The sequence below is a fragment of the Ranitomeya imitator genome, chromosome 10 (genome assembly GCF_032444005.1).
Source record: "Ranitomeya imitator isolate aRanImi1 chromosome 10, aRanImi1.pri, whole genome shotgun sequence".
Lineage (NCBI taxonomy): Eukaryota > Metazoa > Chordata > Amphibia > Anura > Dendrobatidae > Ranitomeya > Ranitomeya imitator.
In genome coordinates this window covers 147,414,372-147,434,300 of record NC_091291.1, presented here as the reverse complement: position 1 = coordinate 147,434,300, position 19,929 = coordinate 147,414,372, and the positions used below count along the sequence as shown (strand labels likewise).

General features: G+C 46.3%; 1 protein-coding gene across 5 annotated transcripts in view; it reads left to right on the top strand.

Annotated features, from left to right (window-relative positions):
* Positions 1 to 19,929, top strand: part of PRDM10 (PR/SET domain 10) — a 126,581-nt gene that overhangs the window by 94,699 nt on the left and 11,953 nt on the right. For all 5 annotated transcript variants that reach the window (XM_069741837.1, XM_069741839.1, XM_069741838.1 and 2 more), the window contains exons 13-17: positions 669 to 1,016; positions 1,147 to 1,302; positions 5,620 to 5,799; positions 5,891 to 6,001; positions 6,209 to 6,409. In XM_069741837.1, the coding sequence (XP_069597938.1) occupies positions 669 to 1,016; positions 1,147 to 1,302; positions 5,620 to 5,799; positions 5,891 to 6,001; positions 6,209 to 6,409 (996 nt within the window). The remainder of the gene's footprint in view (positions 1 to 668; positions 1,017 to 1,146; positions 1,303 to 5,619; positions 5,800 to 5,890; positions 6,002 to 6,208; positions 6,410 to 19,929) is intronic.

Genomic DNA, 19,929 nt, shown 5'->3' with positions numbered 1-19,929 from the left:
GGTGATTCTGGTGCCAGCAGCCATCTGCAGCAGTGGTGATTCTGGTGCCAGCAGCCATCTGCAGCAGTGGTGATTCTGGTGCTAGCAGCAGTGGTGATTCTGGTGCCAGCAGCCATCAGCAGCAGTGGTGATTCTGGTGTCAGTAGCCATCAGCAGCGGCGGTGTTTCTGGTGTCAGTAGCCATCAGCAGCGGCGGTGTTTCTGGTGTCAGCAGCCATCAGCAGCGGCAGTGATTCTGGTGCCGGCAGCTATCTGCAGCAGTGGTGATTCTGGTGCCGGCAGCCATCAGCAGCGGCGGTGTTTCTGGTGTCAGCAGCCATCAGCAGCGGCGGTGTTTCTGGTGTCAGCAGCTATCTGCAGCGGCGGTCACTACACTTCATGGACCCCACAATCACGTCCTGTTCCCGGCCCTCAGCTAACACTTACTGTCACTGTCTCCAGACACGGCTGTAACCTGTCTTTCTCTCTCCACATGCTGACGTGTCAGCTGGAGCTGCAGGTAGGTCACAACCTGTTCACCTGCTGTTTGTAATGACGGCGACAGCACAAATCATGACATTTCTTCATTTCTTTCCTCCTGCAGGCTCCATGCTTCTGCACTGTTCATTCTTTGCTGGACCAGAAATCCTGCTCCGTTTTCAGTACTGGATGGTTTTGTGTTTTTGCAGAATGCGGCCCTACAACATCTGTTTATCCGGAAGACTTACCGGCCATTCAAATGCCTGCAGTGCGGGAAAGCCTTCAGGGAAAAGGAGAAACTGGACCAGCACCTACGCTTCCACGGCCGCGACGGCAACTGTCCTCTGACCTGTGACATCTGCAACAAGGGCTTCATCAGCACCAGCTCCCTGGAGAACCACATGAAGTTCCACCTGGACCAGAAGACCTACTCCTGCATCTTCTGCACAGAATCCTTCGACCGCCTGGATCTCCTGAAGGACCACGTAGCTGTTCACGTCGTGGACGGCTGCTTCAGCTGCCCGACCTGCAAAAAGCGCTTCTCGGATTTCATTCAGGTCAGACCCCGTTCTCTCTCATTTTCAGTCTCTTTTACTTGTTTTGTTCTGTTTGCAGCATTTCTAATCTCACATTATAACCAGAGATGCAGAATGTAGTGTCTGGTGCTGACGACTGAACGTATTGTAGGTTAAGAAACACGTGCGGAGCTTCCACTCTGAGAAGATCTACCAGTGCACAGAATGTGACAAAGCCTTCTGCCGGCCGGACAAGCTGCGTCTGCACATGCTGCGGCACTCCGACCGCAAGGACTTCCTCTGCTCCACGTGTGGCAAGCAGTTCAAGGTGAGCGCTGCTCTGCAGGACAGCGGGTCCCCTCAGGAGCTACCGCTCTACAAGAAGGCCTAGTATATTTGTTATTTACAGAGAGGGGCGCTTCCAAGTATATTCACTTGTGGATTATGGTGCGTGGCCTGTGCTGGGGGCTTGCGTGGCCTGTGCTGGTTGGGGCGTCCGTGGCCAGTGCCAGGGGCCTGCGTGGCTTGTGCCGGTGCATGCGTGACCCGTGCTGGAGATGTGCGTGGCTTGAGCTGGAGGCGTGCTTGGCTTGTGCCAGTGCATGCATGGCCCGTGTTGGGGGCGTGCGTGGCTTGAGCTGGGGGCATGCATGGCCCATGCTGGGGGTGTGCTTGGCCCGTGCTGGGGACCTGTGTGGCCCGTGCTGGGGACCTGTGTGGCCCGTGCTGGGGACCTGCGTGGCTTGTGCCGCGGCCTGCGTGGCTTGAGCCCAGGTGCTCAGCTCACTCTATACACGGCAGGTGACAGCTCTGATACAACCATCTTTCTGCTGCCCTGACGGGGATCACAGAACTGTGGTTGTGAATATTTCAGCCCTTAGATGCCGCAGTCAGTAGTGTCCATGACATTGAAGTGGTCAGATAGAAGAAGCGGGCACCACCGATGTCACGAATCCCCACTCCTTGGTGTCACTAATTCGTCACGTATCCGCTCTCAGCACGTGACTTGGGGTTGTGCCTGCAGTTTTAAGCTTTTGCAACACCTGAGAAAGATGTACGAGGTGTTCCTCCCAATAATCACTAAAGATGGCTATATCATCAAGATAAGGGACGGCAAAACCATTACATCCTTCCAATAAGTGATTGACCAACCTCTGGAAGGTGGCAGGGGCATTCTTCATACCAAAGGGCATCACCAGAAACTCAAACAGCCCGAATGGCGTTATAAAGGCAGACCTCTCCTGAGCTTCTCTGGTCAGGGGTATCTGTCAGTATCCCCTACTCAGGTCCATGATGGTGAGGTACGATGCTTTAGCTAGCTGCTCTAACAGCTCATCTATCCTCGGCATGGGGTAGACCTCACATGTAGTCAGTACATTTAATTTCCTGTAGTCTACACAGAACCGGGTAGTACGGTCCTTTTTTGGGACAAGAACCACAGGCGAGGCGCAGGCACTCTGGGATTTTTGTATCGCCTTGAGTTTCAGCATCTCCTCTACCTGTTCCCTCATGTGTGCCTTCACCTCTGCTGACACACGGTGTGCCGACTGCCGTACTGGGGGATTAGTACCAGTGTCCACATGGTGAACTGCTAAGTGTGTCCTCCCAGGCTCCCCTGTGAAGACTTCGGTGAACTCGCTGAGCGCCCCCATCAGCTCAGACCTCTGACTGTGGGATAGCTCAGGGTTACACTCTGCTGACTCCAGGGACTCCATGTACTGAGTCCCGGCCCCCACATCCAGTAACAGATCAGCCTCCCCCTCTTCAGGCCGGCTACAGACAGGTAAGACACAGGCCTCCCTGCCATGATGAGCCTTCAGCATATTTACATGAAACACTTTCTGACGCTTTGCATGCTCATCTAGTGTCACCACATAATTAACATCATCATTAAGGCTACTTTCACACTAGTGTTGGTACGGGGCCGTCGCCATGCGTCGGCCCGACGCAAACTGCGAAAAAAATGAACAACGTGGGCAGCGGATGCAGTTTTACAACGCATCCGCTTCCCCATTGTAAGGTCCGGGGAGGAGGAGGCGGAGTTACGGCCGCGCATGCGTGGTCAGAAATGGCGGACACGACGCACAAAAAAAGTTACATGCAACAGTTTTTTTGTGCCGACGGTCCGCCAAAACATGACGTATCTGTTGCAGGGAGAAGAGTCCCCGTTTGGCTTACCTCCCCTCCAGCTGAATCCCGATGGCTTCCGCACCTCAGGCATCCTGTTAGCCACATAGCAGTCCGCAATCCTTGCAGCCTGATCCGCAGTTTGTGGCTCCCGATCACACACAAATTGTCGTACATCCGTAGGGCACATGTGAAGAAATGGATCCTTGACCATAAGATCCGTTAAGTTCTCAAAACTGTTAACAGAAAGTCCCCTGATCCATTGGTGGAACGTGGTCCTCAAGGTGCTCACAACACCCGCATAGCTGTCAGTGGATCCACGTTGTAGGTTCCGGAACTTTCTACGATACACTTCTGGTGTCAGGTTGCATTTCCTGATCAAGGCCTCTTTTATGGCCTCATAGTTCCCATCTAGCTCTGGTGGGAGGCCAGCAAAAACATCCAGGGCTTTGCCTCTCAACCCTGGGGTTAGATACTGTGCCCACTGCTCACGGGGTAGATGGTACTGCCTGCAGGTTTTTTCAACCCCCCGAAGGAAAGTATCCTTCTCCATCACAGGGAAGTTTTCAAGACGTGGTCTCCTTGGATTTATGTCCTGGGAGGGGGCTGAGGACTGATTCCCCGCTCTAGTTGAGCCATCTGAAGCTGGAAAGCTCTCTCCTCCCGGCATTCTGCAGCCTCTCTGTCCTTCCGGCGTTCTGCAGCCTCTCTCAGCCTGTCGGTCCCGGCTTTCTGCAGCCTCTCTCTCCTCCTGGCGTACTGCAGCTGCTCTCTCAGCCCGATCCCGGCGTTCTGCAGCAGCAGCTTAGCATTCCGCCTCCTCTCTCTCAACCTTGTAGAACTGGAGCACTCATGGAAAGGATACCAATTCTTTAGTACAGGGAAAAATTGCTTAAACCATGCACTAATGATCTAAGAGAAATAATTCTACCCCACCGCTCTGCCACCAATTTCAACGGATCCCTACTCCGTGGTGTAACTAATTCATCACGTATCCGCTCTCAGCTCGTGACTTGGGTTGCACCTGCAAGGGTTAATCTATCTCCCCACTCTTAGTCCAGCATTAAGCCTCTGTCCTATGCTGTAATGGGAGCATAAATCGCACACCGACCCAGGCCACACACCCGCTCATACACGCTGCCACCACTCACCGAATATTCGGGCGATGAGTCCCAGAAATCTTACTACTAGTATCTTCCAATCATAAGGATCACACACTCTCAGGCTATGGATTCTTTAGAACATACAAGGTTCAGACTTATTAAAGTTGTAAGCTTTAATACAAAAGGTACAGTGCTTACAATAAAAAGGGTATAAAAATATGGGAATAAAAAATGGTATACAAATATGCGAAACGGTGATAAAATAAAGGGATAAAACTTACAGAAATATCGAACTTTGCATTCTGATTCTCTGTCCCTGGGGGAAGGAGAAATATGGAATGGCTCACATCAGCTTCCAGGCTGCCCCCACATGCGAATATCTTTCGTGTAAAGGCCTAATTTACAGAGTCAACCTGGAGGTAAAACTTCTAGACCAGCCTCTCAGGTTAATATTATACCTGCTGGTTTGTAACTTGAACGATCCATCAATTAATATATTATTTTCTCTGAAATTCTCTGTGAAAGGTTTCCCATAGATAGTGTCAGGCTGTAATTGACATCTCTATTCAAAAGAGCCAGATGGTGTTAAAGGTTTCCCCTTCCTGGTTCTTAACAAGACCCCTTGCCGAGATTGGAGACAGGAGACTCCAGATAACATATGCTGTGACCTCTGTGAGACCTGCAGTCTCAGGACAGATTATTATTATTTATTATTATAGCGCCATTTATTCCATTGCGCTCTTACATGTGAGGAGGGGTGTACATAATAAAAACAGGTACCATAATCTTGATTACTGCTAGTCATACATCCATACCTATACATATTTCTCTACAATATGCTGCATGAAATGTGCGCTGATGGATACAGCACGTTCCAAGTAATGGCTCATAGATGATTGGAGTCATCAGAAACGTGTCCGCAGCGCCCAGGAATTGTTTTGGTATGGCGCTGCTTGCATGAAATTATTCTCCGTTTGGGAAAGAACAGGCGACAATGAAAAAGACCCAACAGTGCCTTCCACAGCGTCATTGTGCCATCAGCGAGCCTGAGCGGTTCTCTCCTGTCCCGCTACCTCCACATTGAGCAGTGAGCGTGTTGGGTGACGTCTGCTGATCCCTGCACACGATCCCTGACCATGGAGGACGCGGCCTGGCAGAGATCTGCAGACGTGATGTCTCCTGTCCGGCTCCAGTTGGGTCTTTTGGATTTCCGCATGGATCTGAGACTCGCCCCATCCCTGGATGATTTCAGCTTCCGACACTAACAGTATACCGTAATTTCGCCTATACTTGTCCCCGAAGGAGACGACCATTCAATTATCACTTTACAGATAATTCTCGGCCTTACGTGGCCGCTCCGCTGTAGACTCCACGATGGGCTGATGCCGCTCATATCCGATGTCTGCTTATTTCAGAGAAAGGACAAGCTGAGGGAACACATGCAGCGCATGCACAACCCCGAGAGAGAAGCCAAGAAAGCCGACCGCACCGGACGCACCAAGGCGTTCAAGCCTCGCATCGCCTCCACAGACTACGAAAGCTTCATGTTCAAGTGTCGCGTGTGTATGATGGGCTTCCGGAGAAGGGGCATGTTGGTAGGAGACACGCCATAACTCGCTGGTGGGCACCGGGGGGGATTCAGGCCGATCACAACATTAAGTCCTGCCCGTTCTCCTTTACCCTCAGGTCAATCATTTATCAAAAAGGCATCCAGAAATGAAGATAGAAGAGGTTCCTGAGCTGACATTGCCCATTATCAAACCCAACCGTGACTACTACTGTCAGTACTGTGAGAAGGTAAGTCTCTGCTCTCTCCGCTCATCTGCATGTCATCTCACCTGCCAGTCTCCGCTTGTCTCCCCCCTCGGCCCGTCCCACCCCCACCCCCCTCTCGGCCCGTCTCCCCCCTCTCTTCCCATCTCCCCTCTTCCCATCCCCCCCCCCTTCCCGGCTCCCCCTTTATGGCAGTGGGACTCACTGACTGAGCTGTTTTCTACCGGACAGGTTTACAAAAGTGCCAGCAAGAGGAAAGCGCACATCCTGAAGAACCACCCAGGAGCAGAGCTGCCTCCAAGTATCCGAAAGCTGCGTCCTGCGGGACCCGGAGAGCCGGACCCCATGTTAAGTACCCATACCCAACTAACTGGGACCATTGCAACGCCGCCGGTGTGCTGCCCGCACTGTGCCAAGCAATACAGCAGTAAGGTGAGTGGCGTCTGCTGTCTCCATGACTGGTCTGTCAGCACCATAGATGTATGCTGGGGACGCGGCGTGAGCAGTGACGAGCCCGTGCTCTGCAGCGATCCAGTTATTACATATACATCTGGTCTGTCAGCGCACGCGCTCTGCAGCGATCCAGGCACACGTGATCCGTCGGCGCACGGGCTCTGCAGCAATCCAGGCACATGTCATCTGTCAGCGCACGCGCTCTGCAGCGATCCAGGCACATGTCATCTGTCAGCGATCCAGGCACATGTGATCCGTCAGCGCACGCGCTCTGCAGCGATCCAGGCACATGTGATCCATCAGCGCACGGGCTCTGCAGCGATCCAGGCACATGTGATCCTGTTGAGGGAGGATCTAAAGTGATCCTTCACGGTTGACTCGGTGATTTCCAGATTAATTTACAGGGTGTTGCCGGCAACTGAAAATGACCAGACGGAGACTCGTGCCTCTGTGTGGGGGATCGAGCAGATCTCTGGGCCCCCGTTTTATTGTCTGACTTTTCATAGTCATAGAAATTATACTTCAACCAATCACAGTTCTTAACCTATAAGAATACAGGAAAAACTTAACCCATGAGGATACAGGAAAAATGGGAACTACAGATATGGTCATGTCTTTTTGACATAGAAAAACATATTAACAGATGCCTCAGTCTTGTATAGCGATACCCCCACGAGTCTCTTATCTGGCTCACTCGAGTTAGAATACTCAAGGTCTTTATACCAATTATGAACCATAGACTAGCTGAATAACAAAATGTTATCTTCGTGAGAAACAGGACAGAATTATTTCATAGCCGCAGTAACCTTCTACCTAAGTAAATAACAGAATTTATCTTTAACCAACAACAAAATGGAGTCAAAGCACAAAATGGAGAATCTTTCATAATTTGTTCCTTCACATTCCCCCCTAGATAAATTTTGTTAATTAATGTCCAGCATCAGAGGTACTATCCCAAGCTATAAGCTCGAGGGGTACTGGTCTTCACATGACTGGTGCCATGTTACCAGCCATGGCTGTTGCGGCGTACCCGTCCCCCCTGTATGCTAGAATTTACGAATAACAATTATTGATAACAGTAGTTGGGATCTTTTGAAGATAGCCATGCGCTTGGCTTCAACATCTTCATCAGGTAACTTTGTAAAATCGGTGTAGAGAAGAGCAGGGGTGGCAACGCTTTTGGTTTCATCATTAGTTGTCTTAGTGCAGAATTTCCTAATACATACAGAAATACACCAAAGAACAAGTTTTAGTATTACATACATGACAAGGATAAAGGCAGCGATATGTAACAAACTTTGTAAGATTCCAGCTATCCAGCCGCAAGTCCCTCAAACCAATTGGCTGGATTAAGAAAGGAGAAGGTGTCTGCCCACCAACTGTCCTTATTACGGTCATTGTCTTTATCATATTAATCTCTGAGTCTTTGAATATCTTCTAACTTATGTGAATACTGGCAGCCATCTTAAATACAGTTACATTTGCATTAGCAAGCATAAGGGGAAAAACTTATTGTTTCACAGCATAAGAATATATAAAAGTACAAAAGAGTATAAAGACATATATTTTCACCTTGACAACCCCCCCTAAACACTAAGTTTTTCCCTAAAAAGAAAGATCCTTTGAGACTGTCCATGTGATTGGGGAAAGGGGAGGTGGATTTCTTCATCCAGACACCTCAGAAGCTCTCCCCTTGTGAGAGGCCTCCAGGCAGCTGAACCCTTCACTAGCTTCACATGGAGTTCTCCTACTGTCCCTAAACTAAATCTCTTAGCATCATCTGAGAATTGGGGGTATTGTCTATCTTCTTGAGGGGGACGTACTTGGGGATTTCTCCTGGATCAGTGCCATCGCACTCTGGTGGGTCTACTTCTTGGTTGAGGAAGGTGCCAGTCGGAGTTGCCTCAGTGATAACCTTTTTATACAGGGGAATAACACAACAGAGGATTATCGATCCAACTACAAGAAGGGCAATCAGTATTAGACAAGCTTGTTGAAGGAATCCTTTGAGCCCACCCAACCAACCGGAAAAGAAAGATGTGTCTACTCCAGCATTAGATTTTAATTCTGCTGCTAACCCATTTATCTTCTTAAGAGCTATCATGGTCTTTCCATTTACCCCAGAGTTCTGAGGGATATAGGTACAACATTCCTCTCGCACCATCCCACAGACTCCTCCTTTCTAAGCTAAGATCATATCAAGGGCTAGTCGGTTTTGGAGGGTCATTCTAGTGTTAGGTCCCAATTCTTCAACTATACCCTGGAAAGCATCACAGGTAAAATTGACAAACCTTTGTTCACTGTAATATATATATAATTGATCCAAACAACATTTTTATTAATCTGTACCTGTGGGATTACAGAAGCAAAACCAGCATAGATCTGGTTCTGGGCTTTAAATTGGTCAGGCACCCCCCTTGGCACTCCAATGCCATCGACATATAACAATGGATCTTCTTCATAACTCATGTGGAGCTGATCGAGACTTCTCCTCATTCTGGTATATTCATCAGGTGTCTCCGGATCCCAAGGTAAAATCTTGAACTTCTTGGCTAGTTTAACAAGGGTGCATTGACCTATCCAGGCATTAGGCAACCTAGGACGGAGCTTACCATCTCCACATAACCAATAAATGTCGTACATATACTGTGTATGATTAGCTAGCAAGTCAGTATCCAGGGAATTGTTCTCTTTACAGAAACCTGTCTCGAAGACCCCTACTGGTGTACCTGTAGTGTCGTGGGAATTATAGCAGGTATAATTATCAGCTAATACGGTTATCCTTCCTGGGACCTTTAGTTTAGGTGCTTCATGAATTAGTGGGACATAATCTGAGCAATCAGTGGACTTTAAACCCTTCAACAGATTCATATCACAGGCAGTGGTATTAAGTATATCCAATATATCCCAAATTTGATCATCTGGATAATCTGTGGCCCTAACCAATTTATCCCACATTTGTATAACTGACAATTTTATTGGCTATACCCATCTGTACTACTAAATTTTCATGATATTGTACAAACTTATTATTCAAGGATGTTGTGGAATTTAGGCTGTCCCATGCGGTTACCAATATTATTATATGGAAATACGAAAAACCAAAACATTATGTCCCCTTATTTGCCACTAGTCTGTTTGACCAGCTTGCACTGCGATACGTGGATCCACGTCGGCCTTCCTTCCAGCTTTACTGACATAGGAGTGATGAGGAGGACTTGGTAGGGACCGTCATACAAGGGTTCTAGTCCGTGTTTTCTGACATAGCTTTTCACGACCATAAAACCACCAGGCTTCAAATTATAACTGTTGAGTCCTCTTCCGTCCCTGGCTTCCTGGATTGAGGAATCCAAGTAAATGACACGCAGCACAAAGGTTGTGTGTTCATAAACAGGGGTAGCCCTGGAGCACGCCTGCCTCACTGGGCGCTGCCCCTTCTTTATATAGTAAGAAGTTAGGCATTTACAGACATGCGCACAAGCGCTCATATTTCATAATCACTTACAAAGCAAATCTATACTAGTGAAAAGTTACAATATCTGGTATGTGGGTGAAAGGCTACAATATCAAGGAGAAATGCGCGCGTGATTACTTCTATAAAAGGAAATGTCAAGTTTGCTGTGCAGAAGCAGATTTCATCTGGGAGACAAAATGGATCCTTTGGTTCAGTCTGGTCTCCACAATTCCCCCCTTTGACATATTCTTTTATTATTTGTCATAAATTTTTGCATGAAGCTTGTGCATTTTCTTCTTTATGCGGCAGTATACTAAAATATAAAAGAAAATTAGTACGGCAATAATAAACTTTATACTCTTGCATCTATTACACAAAATTTATTTGTGCATACTGAGATACCCTTGAGTACAATCTTGAATAACACATATATGATTACAATAATCATAACTATATGTATTATGCTCTGCATAATCCCGGCAACCCACCCACCGATCCCTCTGAACCAGTTGGCTGGGTTAAGAAAAGAAAAGGTATCTGACCACCAGCTATCCTTATTTTGGTCATTGTCTTTGTCATACTGATCCCTGAGTCGTTGTACGTCCTTTAATTTAAATGTCATACTCATAGTACTATTCGGGTCTATATAATGACAGCAGGTGGGTCCGATGATTTGACACATACCCCCTTGTGAGGCAGTTAGGTAATCCAATACCAGGGTATGTTGGTTAGTGACTATTATAAGCTGATTCTGTACAGCTATACTAGTGTTTAGTATATCCAATATATCCCAGATCTGATCATCTAGATAATCCGTGGCTCTAACTAATTTATCCCACATTTGTGTTAACATAGGATAAATAAAAATGGTACTAGCAATTTTGTTGGGAATTCCCATTTGTACTATATGTGGCCTCCCCGAGGGACGTGGTGAGTTATCTGCAGCTCTTTTATACAGTGTGTGCTTGGGCACGGCTTGCATATTCACTTGTTTATTTGAAATTATGAAAGTAGCCGGGGTTAGGCGTCCTAATGTACAAGTACCCTTTATACCTACGGGAAGCCATTTATATGCTCCTTCTCCGCATATCCAAAATGTACCCTCAGGCAGATCCCACAAAGCTGAGTGCTGCAATACCAATCTGTGAGCCAAGTCCACAAATCTAGATACATTCTGAAGCATACACCAAGAGGGTTTTTGTCCCAAGGGGCTACAGTACCCGGCTGCGGGATTCCCACATACAGGCATTCCGTTGACATACTCATTGGATTCATTACAAACCAGGTTCCCCAGCTTACTTGTACAACTGTTATCATCACTTTGGGGGAACAACTCAGAATGTTCCCATTTTCTATTATGTATGTATCTTTCCAATACTGTAGGTTTGAAAGCATCAGAGGGAGGGGCGGTTGTACTGAAACTGAGCTGTAGATTTTCAGTGGGGACCTGTCCTAACTCAGTTAATCCAGTCTTATTCCTAGGTACCCAGGCCCCACCCTTATAGGCCAAATATTGTAGATGTGTACTACTCCCTGAGAGATTACCCTGCCACCAAGGAAATTCTACCCATCCCACAATTGGTATGGCGATTGTAGTATTCCATAGCCTAGTATTACCAGTTTGGTTGTTGGCCAGGTTGTCTGAACAATTAGGCCAAGCGAATATTTCTTCTGCTGATACGGGAACTGCTAGAAAAGGTATACTTGTGGCTGATACCGGCGAATGGGTACAGATCCAACAATCTGTCAGGGTTTGTGTATTGTTTAACAAGTCGTGCACTAATTTTCTATGATGTTGTACGAATCTATTGTTCAAAGGGGCTAAAGAATTTAGTCTTTCCCATGCCTTCGTTGTGGTTAACATTATTAACATCAATATCATGAGTCTTATACTGCTTTTTTGCAATGGCTTGCATGTATCCATGATGCCTTTCCTTCAAGCTTGACTGATGTAGGTGTTGTCAACAGGACTTGGAAGGGTCCGTCAAATCTTGGTTCAAGAGCCTTTCTGGTGTGTCTTTTTACATAGACTTGATCACCTGGTTCCAACTTGTGACTTCCTTCTGTGTTGTCAGGATCTGGAAGGGAAGCAAAAACTTGTGCATGCACCTTAGTTAATTGTTTCTGAAGATTTTGCACATAGGAAGTCAGTGATTCAATATTTAACACAAGTTGCTGTGGAAAGTAACATCCTAAATTGGCAGTCCTGCCAAACAAAATTTCATATGGAGACAGTTTAGTCTTACCCCTTGGGGTATTGCGTATTGAGTAAAGGGCCAGTGGAAGGCATTCTGTCCAAGGCTTTCCTGTTTCAGCCATGGCTTTCTGTATTTTTAATTTTAAAGTTCCATTCATGCGTTCTACCTTACCAGAACTTTGAGGACGATACGGAGTGTGTAACTGACTTTCAACACCCAACATTTTCAGTACATTTTGAAATATTTCTCCAGTGAAATGAGTACCCCTATCTGACTCGATCACTTCAGGGAGACCGTAACGGGGTATCAGTTCGGCAACTAGCTTTACAGCAGTGTTTTTAGCTGAAGCCTTCCGAACTGGATAGGCCTCTGGCCACCCCGAGAACATGTCCACACACACCAACACATACTCATACCCATTACTTTTTGGCAGCTGGATAAAGTCTATTTGTAATCGTTGAAACGGGTAGAGAGGTCGGACATGGTGCTTCATAGGGGTCTTTGCTGTCTGTCCGGGATTATGTGCCAGGCATATAGCGCATGCAGCACAATAGTCTCTTGCGTAGTTGCCAAAACCTGGAGCCAACCAGACTTGCTTTGCCAGTAGTGTCATTGCATTTGCAGACACATGCGTAGGGTGATGTAATCCACCAACTACTATCGGGTACCAGGCTCTAGGTAGACATATTAGTCCATTTTTCTTCCAAATTCCCGCTTGTTCTTCTGCCCCTTCCTTTTTCCACCTGTCCCTCTCCTCTTCTCCTGCATCTTCCTGTGCTTGTCTCAGTCTATCTTCAGTATTTTCTGTGGGGTTTACAGTATGAACCTGTTGTAAGGGTTTGACAGCTGCTGCTTTGGCTGCTTTATCAGCCCTATCATTTCCCCTAGATTCCCTAGTGTCGAGTCTCACATGTGCAGCTACCTTGATTACTGCTACTTCTTTTGTTTCTTGTGCAGCCTCTAAGATCTGTTTGATCAGAGAAGTATGTTTTACAGGTTGTCCTGACGCTGTCATGTAACCTCTAGCTCTCCAGATTACTCCAAAATCAAACACAATACCATGTGCATACCTAGAATCAGTGTATATATTAGCTGTCTGGTTCTCAGCTATTTTAAGAGCTTCAATCAATGCTGTTAGTTCTGCTTCTTGTGCAGACTGTTTCGGTGGAAGTGGTTCTGCTTTGAGAGTTTCAGATCCTGACACAACTGCATACCCTGTATGGAAGTTACCTGTGTCATCTGCAAATCTACTACCATCTATAAACAGCTCTAAATCTGGATTTTGAAGTGGTGTTTCGGATACATTGGGTAAGCCTACCGTTTCTTGTGAAATGAGCTCTGTACAATCATGTGTATCTGTAGGGAAAAAATTTGCGTGTGTATCAGTGTCCTTATTCCCCCCTTCAGACTCGAGAGGTAGCAGTGTAGCTAAATTGAGAGTCTGAAGCCTTGCAAATGTGATAGTAGAGGGGAGCAGCAAAGAACACTGAAGCCGCAAATGTCTGGCCATGGAAATGTGTTTTGGTTGGACCTGGTTTAATATCCCATAAACATCATGTGTAGTTTGAACTGTGAGTGGATGCTCTAGGACAATTTCTGATGCTTTGTCCAACAATAGTGAGACAGCAACAACTACACGTACACAGGTTGGCGCTGCTCTAGCTACGGGATCTAACCTTGCTGAAAGATATGCAATTGGTCTTTGTTTCCCTGCATGCTTCTGGGTAAGAACTCCTGTAGCATGGGAATCAACTTCTGCAGCCATAAGCTGAAATGGTTTGGTGTAGTCTGGTAGCCCTAACGCTGGAGCTGAAACAAGGGCATCTTTTAATTGTTGGAACGAAATCTGACCTTCTTTTGTCAACAAATAAGGTTCACTTTTTACACAGTCATACAGTGGTTGCATTAGTTGACTGGCATGTATAATCCATTGTCTACAATGAGACACTATTCCTAAAAATGCTCGTAGCTGTTTATGATTTCTAGGCTCATTCATCTGTCTTATTGCTTCAGTTCTTTGTGGTGTAAGATGCTTTTTACCTTGAGAAATGCAATGACCTAGAAAGACCACTTTGGTCTGACAAACTTGTAGCTTTTGTCTATTCACTTTACACCCTTCTTTCTCTAGAAAACATAGTAAACTCACAGTGGACCTTTCTGCAGTTTCTAGATCTGGGCAGCAAAGTAGTAGGTCATCCACATACTGCAAAATTACTACCTGTGGTTCGGGTTCAAACCTCTGAAGGACTGTTTGTAGGGCATTTGAATAAAGAGTAGGGGAGTGTATCATTCCCTGTGGAAGGCGTGTCCACGCCAACTGTTTGCCCTTAAATGTAAATGCAAACAAATGCCAACTATCTTGGTGTAAAGGAACCGAGAAAAATGCATTTGAAAGATCTATTACAGTAAACACTTGAGAACTGGCTGGTATCTGTGATAGTAACGTATGAGGATTGGGTACAACTGGGGTGATTGGATCTAGAACTTTATTTCTCTTAGATCATGTACCATACGATATTTGGGCATAGAACCCTTATCAAGAGTTCTCTTCTTGACTGGATACAGAGGAGTGTTAGCAGGTGATTGTATCTCTACCAAAACCCCTTTCTCTCTATATCCCTCTATCTGTTTTGTAATCGCTAGTTCCTGCTGGGCACTCACAGGGTATTGTCTGAGCTGTGGGAGAACAGTTCCTGGTTGCACAGATAGTTTTACAGGAGAGATATGCAATAATCCCACATCAGTGTCACCCTGTGCCCACAGTGTTTCTGGGACCGTTGAGAGGTCTAGATCTGTGGTGTACTCTTTTTCTTCAGTATAATCCTCAAAAGCCTGAATTCTGACATATTGTTCTAATGTTTCTGCATCATCAGGGATAGTCAGCATGACTGTGCCATCTTCCCTAAAATTGATGTTAGCTTCTAATTTCTTTAGGACATCAGTTCCCAACAAACATGTTGGGGCACCTCTGGCATACAAAAATCTGGATGCAAAACATTTAGGTCCTAATGAGACCTCTAGGGGCACAGTGTATGGTAGTGTTTGAATTACCCCATCATAACCCTCAGCAAAAGTTGTTTGTTGTGAAATATCTTCCGGGTTTGGAAGAAAATCTTGATTCAAAATTGAGGAAGTTGCACCTGTATCTATCAAGAATGGAATCTCTCTTCCCCCCACATTCACCTGTATTATAGGTCTTCTAGCTGGTAGGGAAGTTTGTAACACATCGAGTCAATCTGAGTCTGGTATGGGACCATCCACTATGGATGTCTGTTGGGTGTCTGAGGGCTTATTCTTTGGTACAAATTTTCCTGATTTTATGTCTGCCTGCTTCTTTCTACATTCTTTCTGGAAATGTCCTGGTTTCTTGCAGTAATGACAGGGAAAATTATGTCTTGCCCTTCCACCTGTTGTGTTTGCTTGCGCTATTCTGACAGGCTTATGATTTTGTCTTAAATCCAACTCTATCCCTACGGCTTTTTGCCTGGCCAAGTGTGGGTCTTCCAAGGTTCTCCAATCAGGAGTTGCAGCCTTAAGTTTTTCCTTTACTTTTGGAGACAATCCATCTATAAAGGTTTTTGTAATTAACCTCATCATTCCTGGAGCGGTTAGATCTATTCCTTCATCTCTAAAATTATTCTCTACCCCTAGATAATATTCATCTACCGATTGTCCAGGTCTCTGAGCCACCACTCCCGTTGTTCCTCTCTGCCTCTGTTTCTGCCTCATGAAAACTATTAAATGGTCTACAAATTGTGTTCCTGATTCTATCGTTTGTAAGGCACCTTGTCCCGCTTGTCCCTCTTGTAGCTCCTGTCCCACCTGTGGCCTGTGTCCCTGTAGATGTGTTAGCAGTTCCTGGAAGAGACCAGGAGTCATTTTCATTCTACATAATTCCTCTCCATCTGCCCAGACTCCTGCATGAGTCTGCATAATTTGCTGTATATACTGTGCGAATCTAACTGGGTACTGGGTAGGATCTGGTGCATTATGTAGAAGAGACATTCCTTCAGCGGGGGACCAAGGGAAGTATTGTCGGGTTTGGTGATATCTAGTTGCCATTGCTCCATCTACACCAGTTTCTCTGAAGGGTTTCGGTACTATCCTAACAGGAGCTAACAATTGATGACCTCTGGGGGCCCCACAGGCAGAACATTCAGTTCTCCAGTCTGGATTCTGCTGGCCACAATTTTTGCACACCCATCCTTCCACCCCATTTAACCCAGGATATAAATTTGGTTTGGTTTGTCCTCCTTCAGAAGGTACAAATGGTTGAACATTCGGATCTAGGTAAGGAGGAGGAACTGAATGAGTCGTGGCACAACATTTTCCCGTACCCATACTCCATTTGGAAGTGTCTGGATCATACTTCCAATTCTCCTCTTTAGCTGTTTTTGAGACCTTTATCATACAGTGTATGATTTCTTCCCACCCATTGTCTTTGATAATTCCACCTCGTTCTTTACTCAGTCTTTCCCATTCAGTGCTAAACATAAGTGCTTCTGAAATTCCCAATTTTTCTCTTACCCTTCTGATCTGCCTTCTGACTGTCTTTCCACATCTTTCCTGTATGATATCTTTTGCTTCTACTTGTCCTAAGACGGATTTTGTCTGTTTATTTCCCATTTTTCTTTTCAATAATAGCTACACTTATCCTAGGTGACGTTTGGACAATCACCTCACTAGAGTGATGTCTCGTTGTCTTCTTTCCTAGGGAGCTAAGATATTGAAGGGCTGATCTGCTCCGTTCTTTCTAATGTGCAGAATAAACTTGATTCCTACAATGCACGCAAACAGGATCAGCAACACCAAACAGATCACCAAACTCTCCGTCTCTGTTATCATACTTGTCCCAGGCTCATGGACTCGTGTCCTGGGCTCATTATATCAAACTCTTATCCAAAAATGAAGGAACAAGTTTCTCAAAGAGAGTCAAGCATGGGCGGAGGTCTCCCCGAAAGGACGCAACCACATGACCCAGTTAGGCTGACTTCACTAATAAGACTTGTCCTAACAATTTCGGCTTATTGTTCTACGTACTTTTATCCTTCTTTCATAACATGCCACAACCTTCACACTTGTTCACACACTGCCAGGGACAGGACTCATAAATCTATACAATATGGTAACCCGAGTTTTATAGGTATCTACTCACTACTAGACTAACCCAGCGTGACACGGCTCGTAGAGATCTTTCGGATAATACAGGGCAGATAAAAGAGAACTAATAATGTCTCTTACCTGGCCAGGTTTTTCAATTCATTTGCCGTCCATTATCCCAGATCTCCGTTGTCCGTATCCGTAGGTGAATCTCGAGTAGACACTCTCGCCTCGGGTCCCTGTTTCGGGCGCCAAGATAACCAATATCGGTTTCTGCTGAATCTGGAAGGAAAGAAGAAACTAAAACATGGGTGTTAGCAACATTTCTACTAAACTGAATAACATATTGAACAACACGGTCAGTTTCTTCTGACAACTACTGAGACTGAAAATTTACAACTGAGAACCTAGCACCAAACAATATCTCATATGGGGACAGGCCATGTTTTGCAATAGGGGTAGTACGAATATATAAGAGCCCTGGCCATGGAGCCGTAGTCTCCTGCATCATTTTGGTCAATTGTCCCTTCAGTGTGCCGTTCAGCCTCTTAACTTTCCCACTAGATTGTGGATGGTAGGGAATATGGACAGCTACAGTGGATCCAAGCATTGTCAGAACCTCATGATACACATGAGCCTTGGTCACTTTCAACAACTTCTGGAACACCATATCTGCATATAACTTCCATCACCAGTTTCTTTGCTGTGGTCTTTGCAGTCACGTTGGTAACGGGGAATGCTTCTGGCCAATTGGAGAACATATCGACAACCACCAGACAATAATCATACCTTCAGACTTAGGCAATATGATGTGGTCCACCTGGAGCCTTTGGAAAGGATAGTCGGGCTTAGCAAGAAGCTTTGGGGGTACACGTTGAAGTTGACCGGGATTGCAGGTCTGACAGATACCTCGATGTGTGGGCCCATGCGCCCACGTGACAATAGCAGGGTACATCTGCTTAGGGAGACACACAAGTTGGTCCTTTTTCCAGCGACCATTGTCCATACGTGCTCCATCAGCTTTCCACTGCTTCACTTCTTCCTTTGGAGACATTCTCTGCATCGTCATTAAGCGGTCTCGCGGGGTCCGGTAGAAAACCTCAGTCTGGCATAGATCATCAGGTTCCTGTAGAGTCAGTGTTTCTTGTAACTGTTTACGCTGAGAGCGTGTGGTCACCATAGCTGGTATGGTCTGTTCAACGGGTAGGAGAGCAGCAGCTTTTGCTTGCATATCTGCAGAGGCGTTACCAACAGTCTGTTGTCTGTTCCATAGTACCGTGCTCCTTAACTTTGATAATAGCCACCTGAGTAGGTAATTTGATTGAGTCCATGAGGGCTTTAACAGCTTCAACATTCTTCACTGAGTCCCGGCGGTAGTAACAAACCCTCGATTGGTCCATAGGGCTCCAAAATCATGAGCAATACCAAATGCATACTGTGAGTCCGTATATATTAGCCCGCCTGTCTTTGGCCAAAGTACATGTAGTAGACAGATCCTGAAGTTCTGCTTCTTGTCCTGACAGGGAGGGAGGGAGTGCAGCTCCGAGCAATACAGTATCTTCCGTGGTAACAGCTTATCCGGTGTGGAATCTGCCAAAATCATCACCATATCGTGAACCATCTTTCAGGGCATTGTAGAGAGGTTGCATTATGCGGGATGCGTCCGGTATCCACTGACAACAATAAGTACATAGTCCAAGGAAACGCTGGAGTTCAGTCTCATCTTTTGGGAAAGGAAGGGAGCCGACGGCTCTTTTTTTTTTTTTTTTTTCTGTGAGGTGTCTGGCACCCTGAAGGAGACAGTGACCCAAAAATATCACTTGACCAAGGCAGAACCGAAGTTTTGAGGCCGAAACCTGACAGTTCAGATCTGCCAGATACTTGCGAAGGCTAACAGTGGCAACAATGGCTTCCTGCTCTGTCTGCGCACACAACAAAAGATTATCCACATACTGAAGCAGCGTGACATAAGGATATTCTAACTGCCAGGGTAAAAGACACTCGCCCATATATTTTTTGCAAACTGATTGGGACTGTTTTGGGCCCCTTGTGGCATAACTGTCCACATCAATTGTCGTCCCTGATAAGTGAATGCAAACAAACTGGCAATCTGGGTGTAAAGGTACCGTCACACTTAGCGACGCTGCAGCGATACCGACAACGATCCGGATCGCTGCAGCGTCGCTGTTTGGTCGCTGGAGAGCTGTCACACAGACCGCTCTCCAGCGACCAACGATGCCGGTAACCAGGGTAAACATCGGGTAACTAAGCGCAGGGCCGCGCTTAGTAACCCGATGTTTACCCTGGTTACCATCCTAAAAGTAAAAAAAAACAAACAGTACATACTTACATTCAGCTGTCTGTCCCTTGCCGTCTGGTTCCTGCACTGACTGCTGGCCGTAAAGTGAAAGCACAGCATAGCGGTGAGTCACACAGCGGTGACTCACCGCTGTGGCTGTGCTCTGCTTTCACTTTACGGCCAGCAGTCAGTGCAGGAACCAGACGGCAAGGGACAGACAGCTGAATGTAAGTATGTACTGTTTGTTTTTTTTTACTTTTAGGATGGTAACCAGGGTAAACATCGGGTTACTAAGCGCGGCCCTGCGCTTAGTTACCCGATGTTTACCCTGGTTACCAATGAAGACATCGCTGAATCGGTGTCACACACGCCGATTCAGCGATGTCTACGGGGAGTCCAGCGACGAAATAAAGTTCTGGACTTTCTTCCCCGACCAGCGATCTCCCAG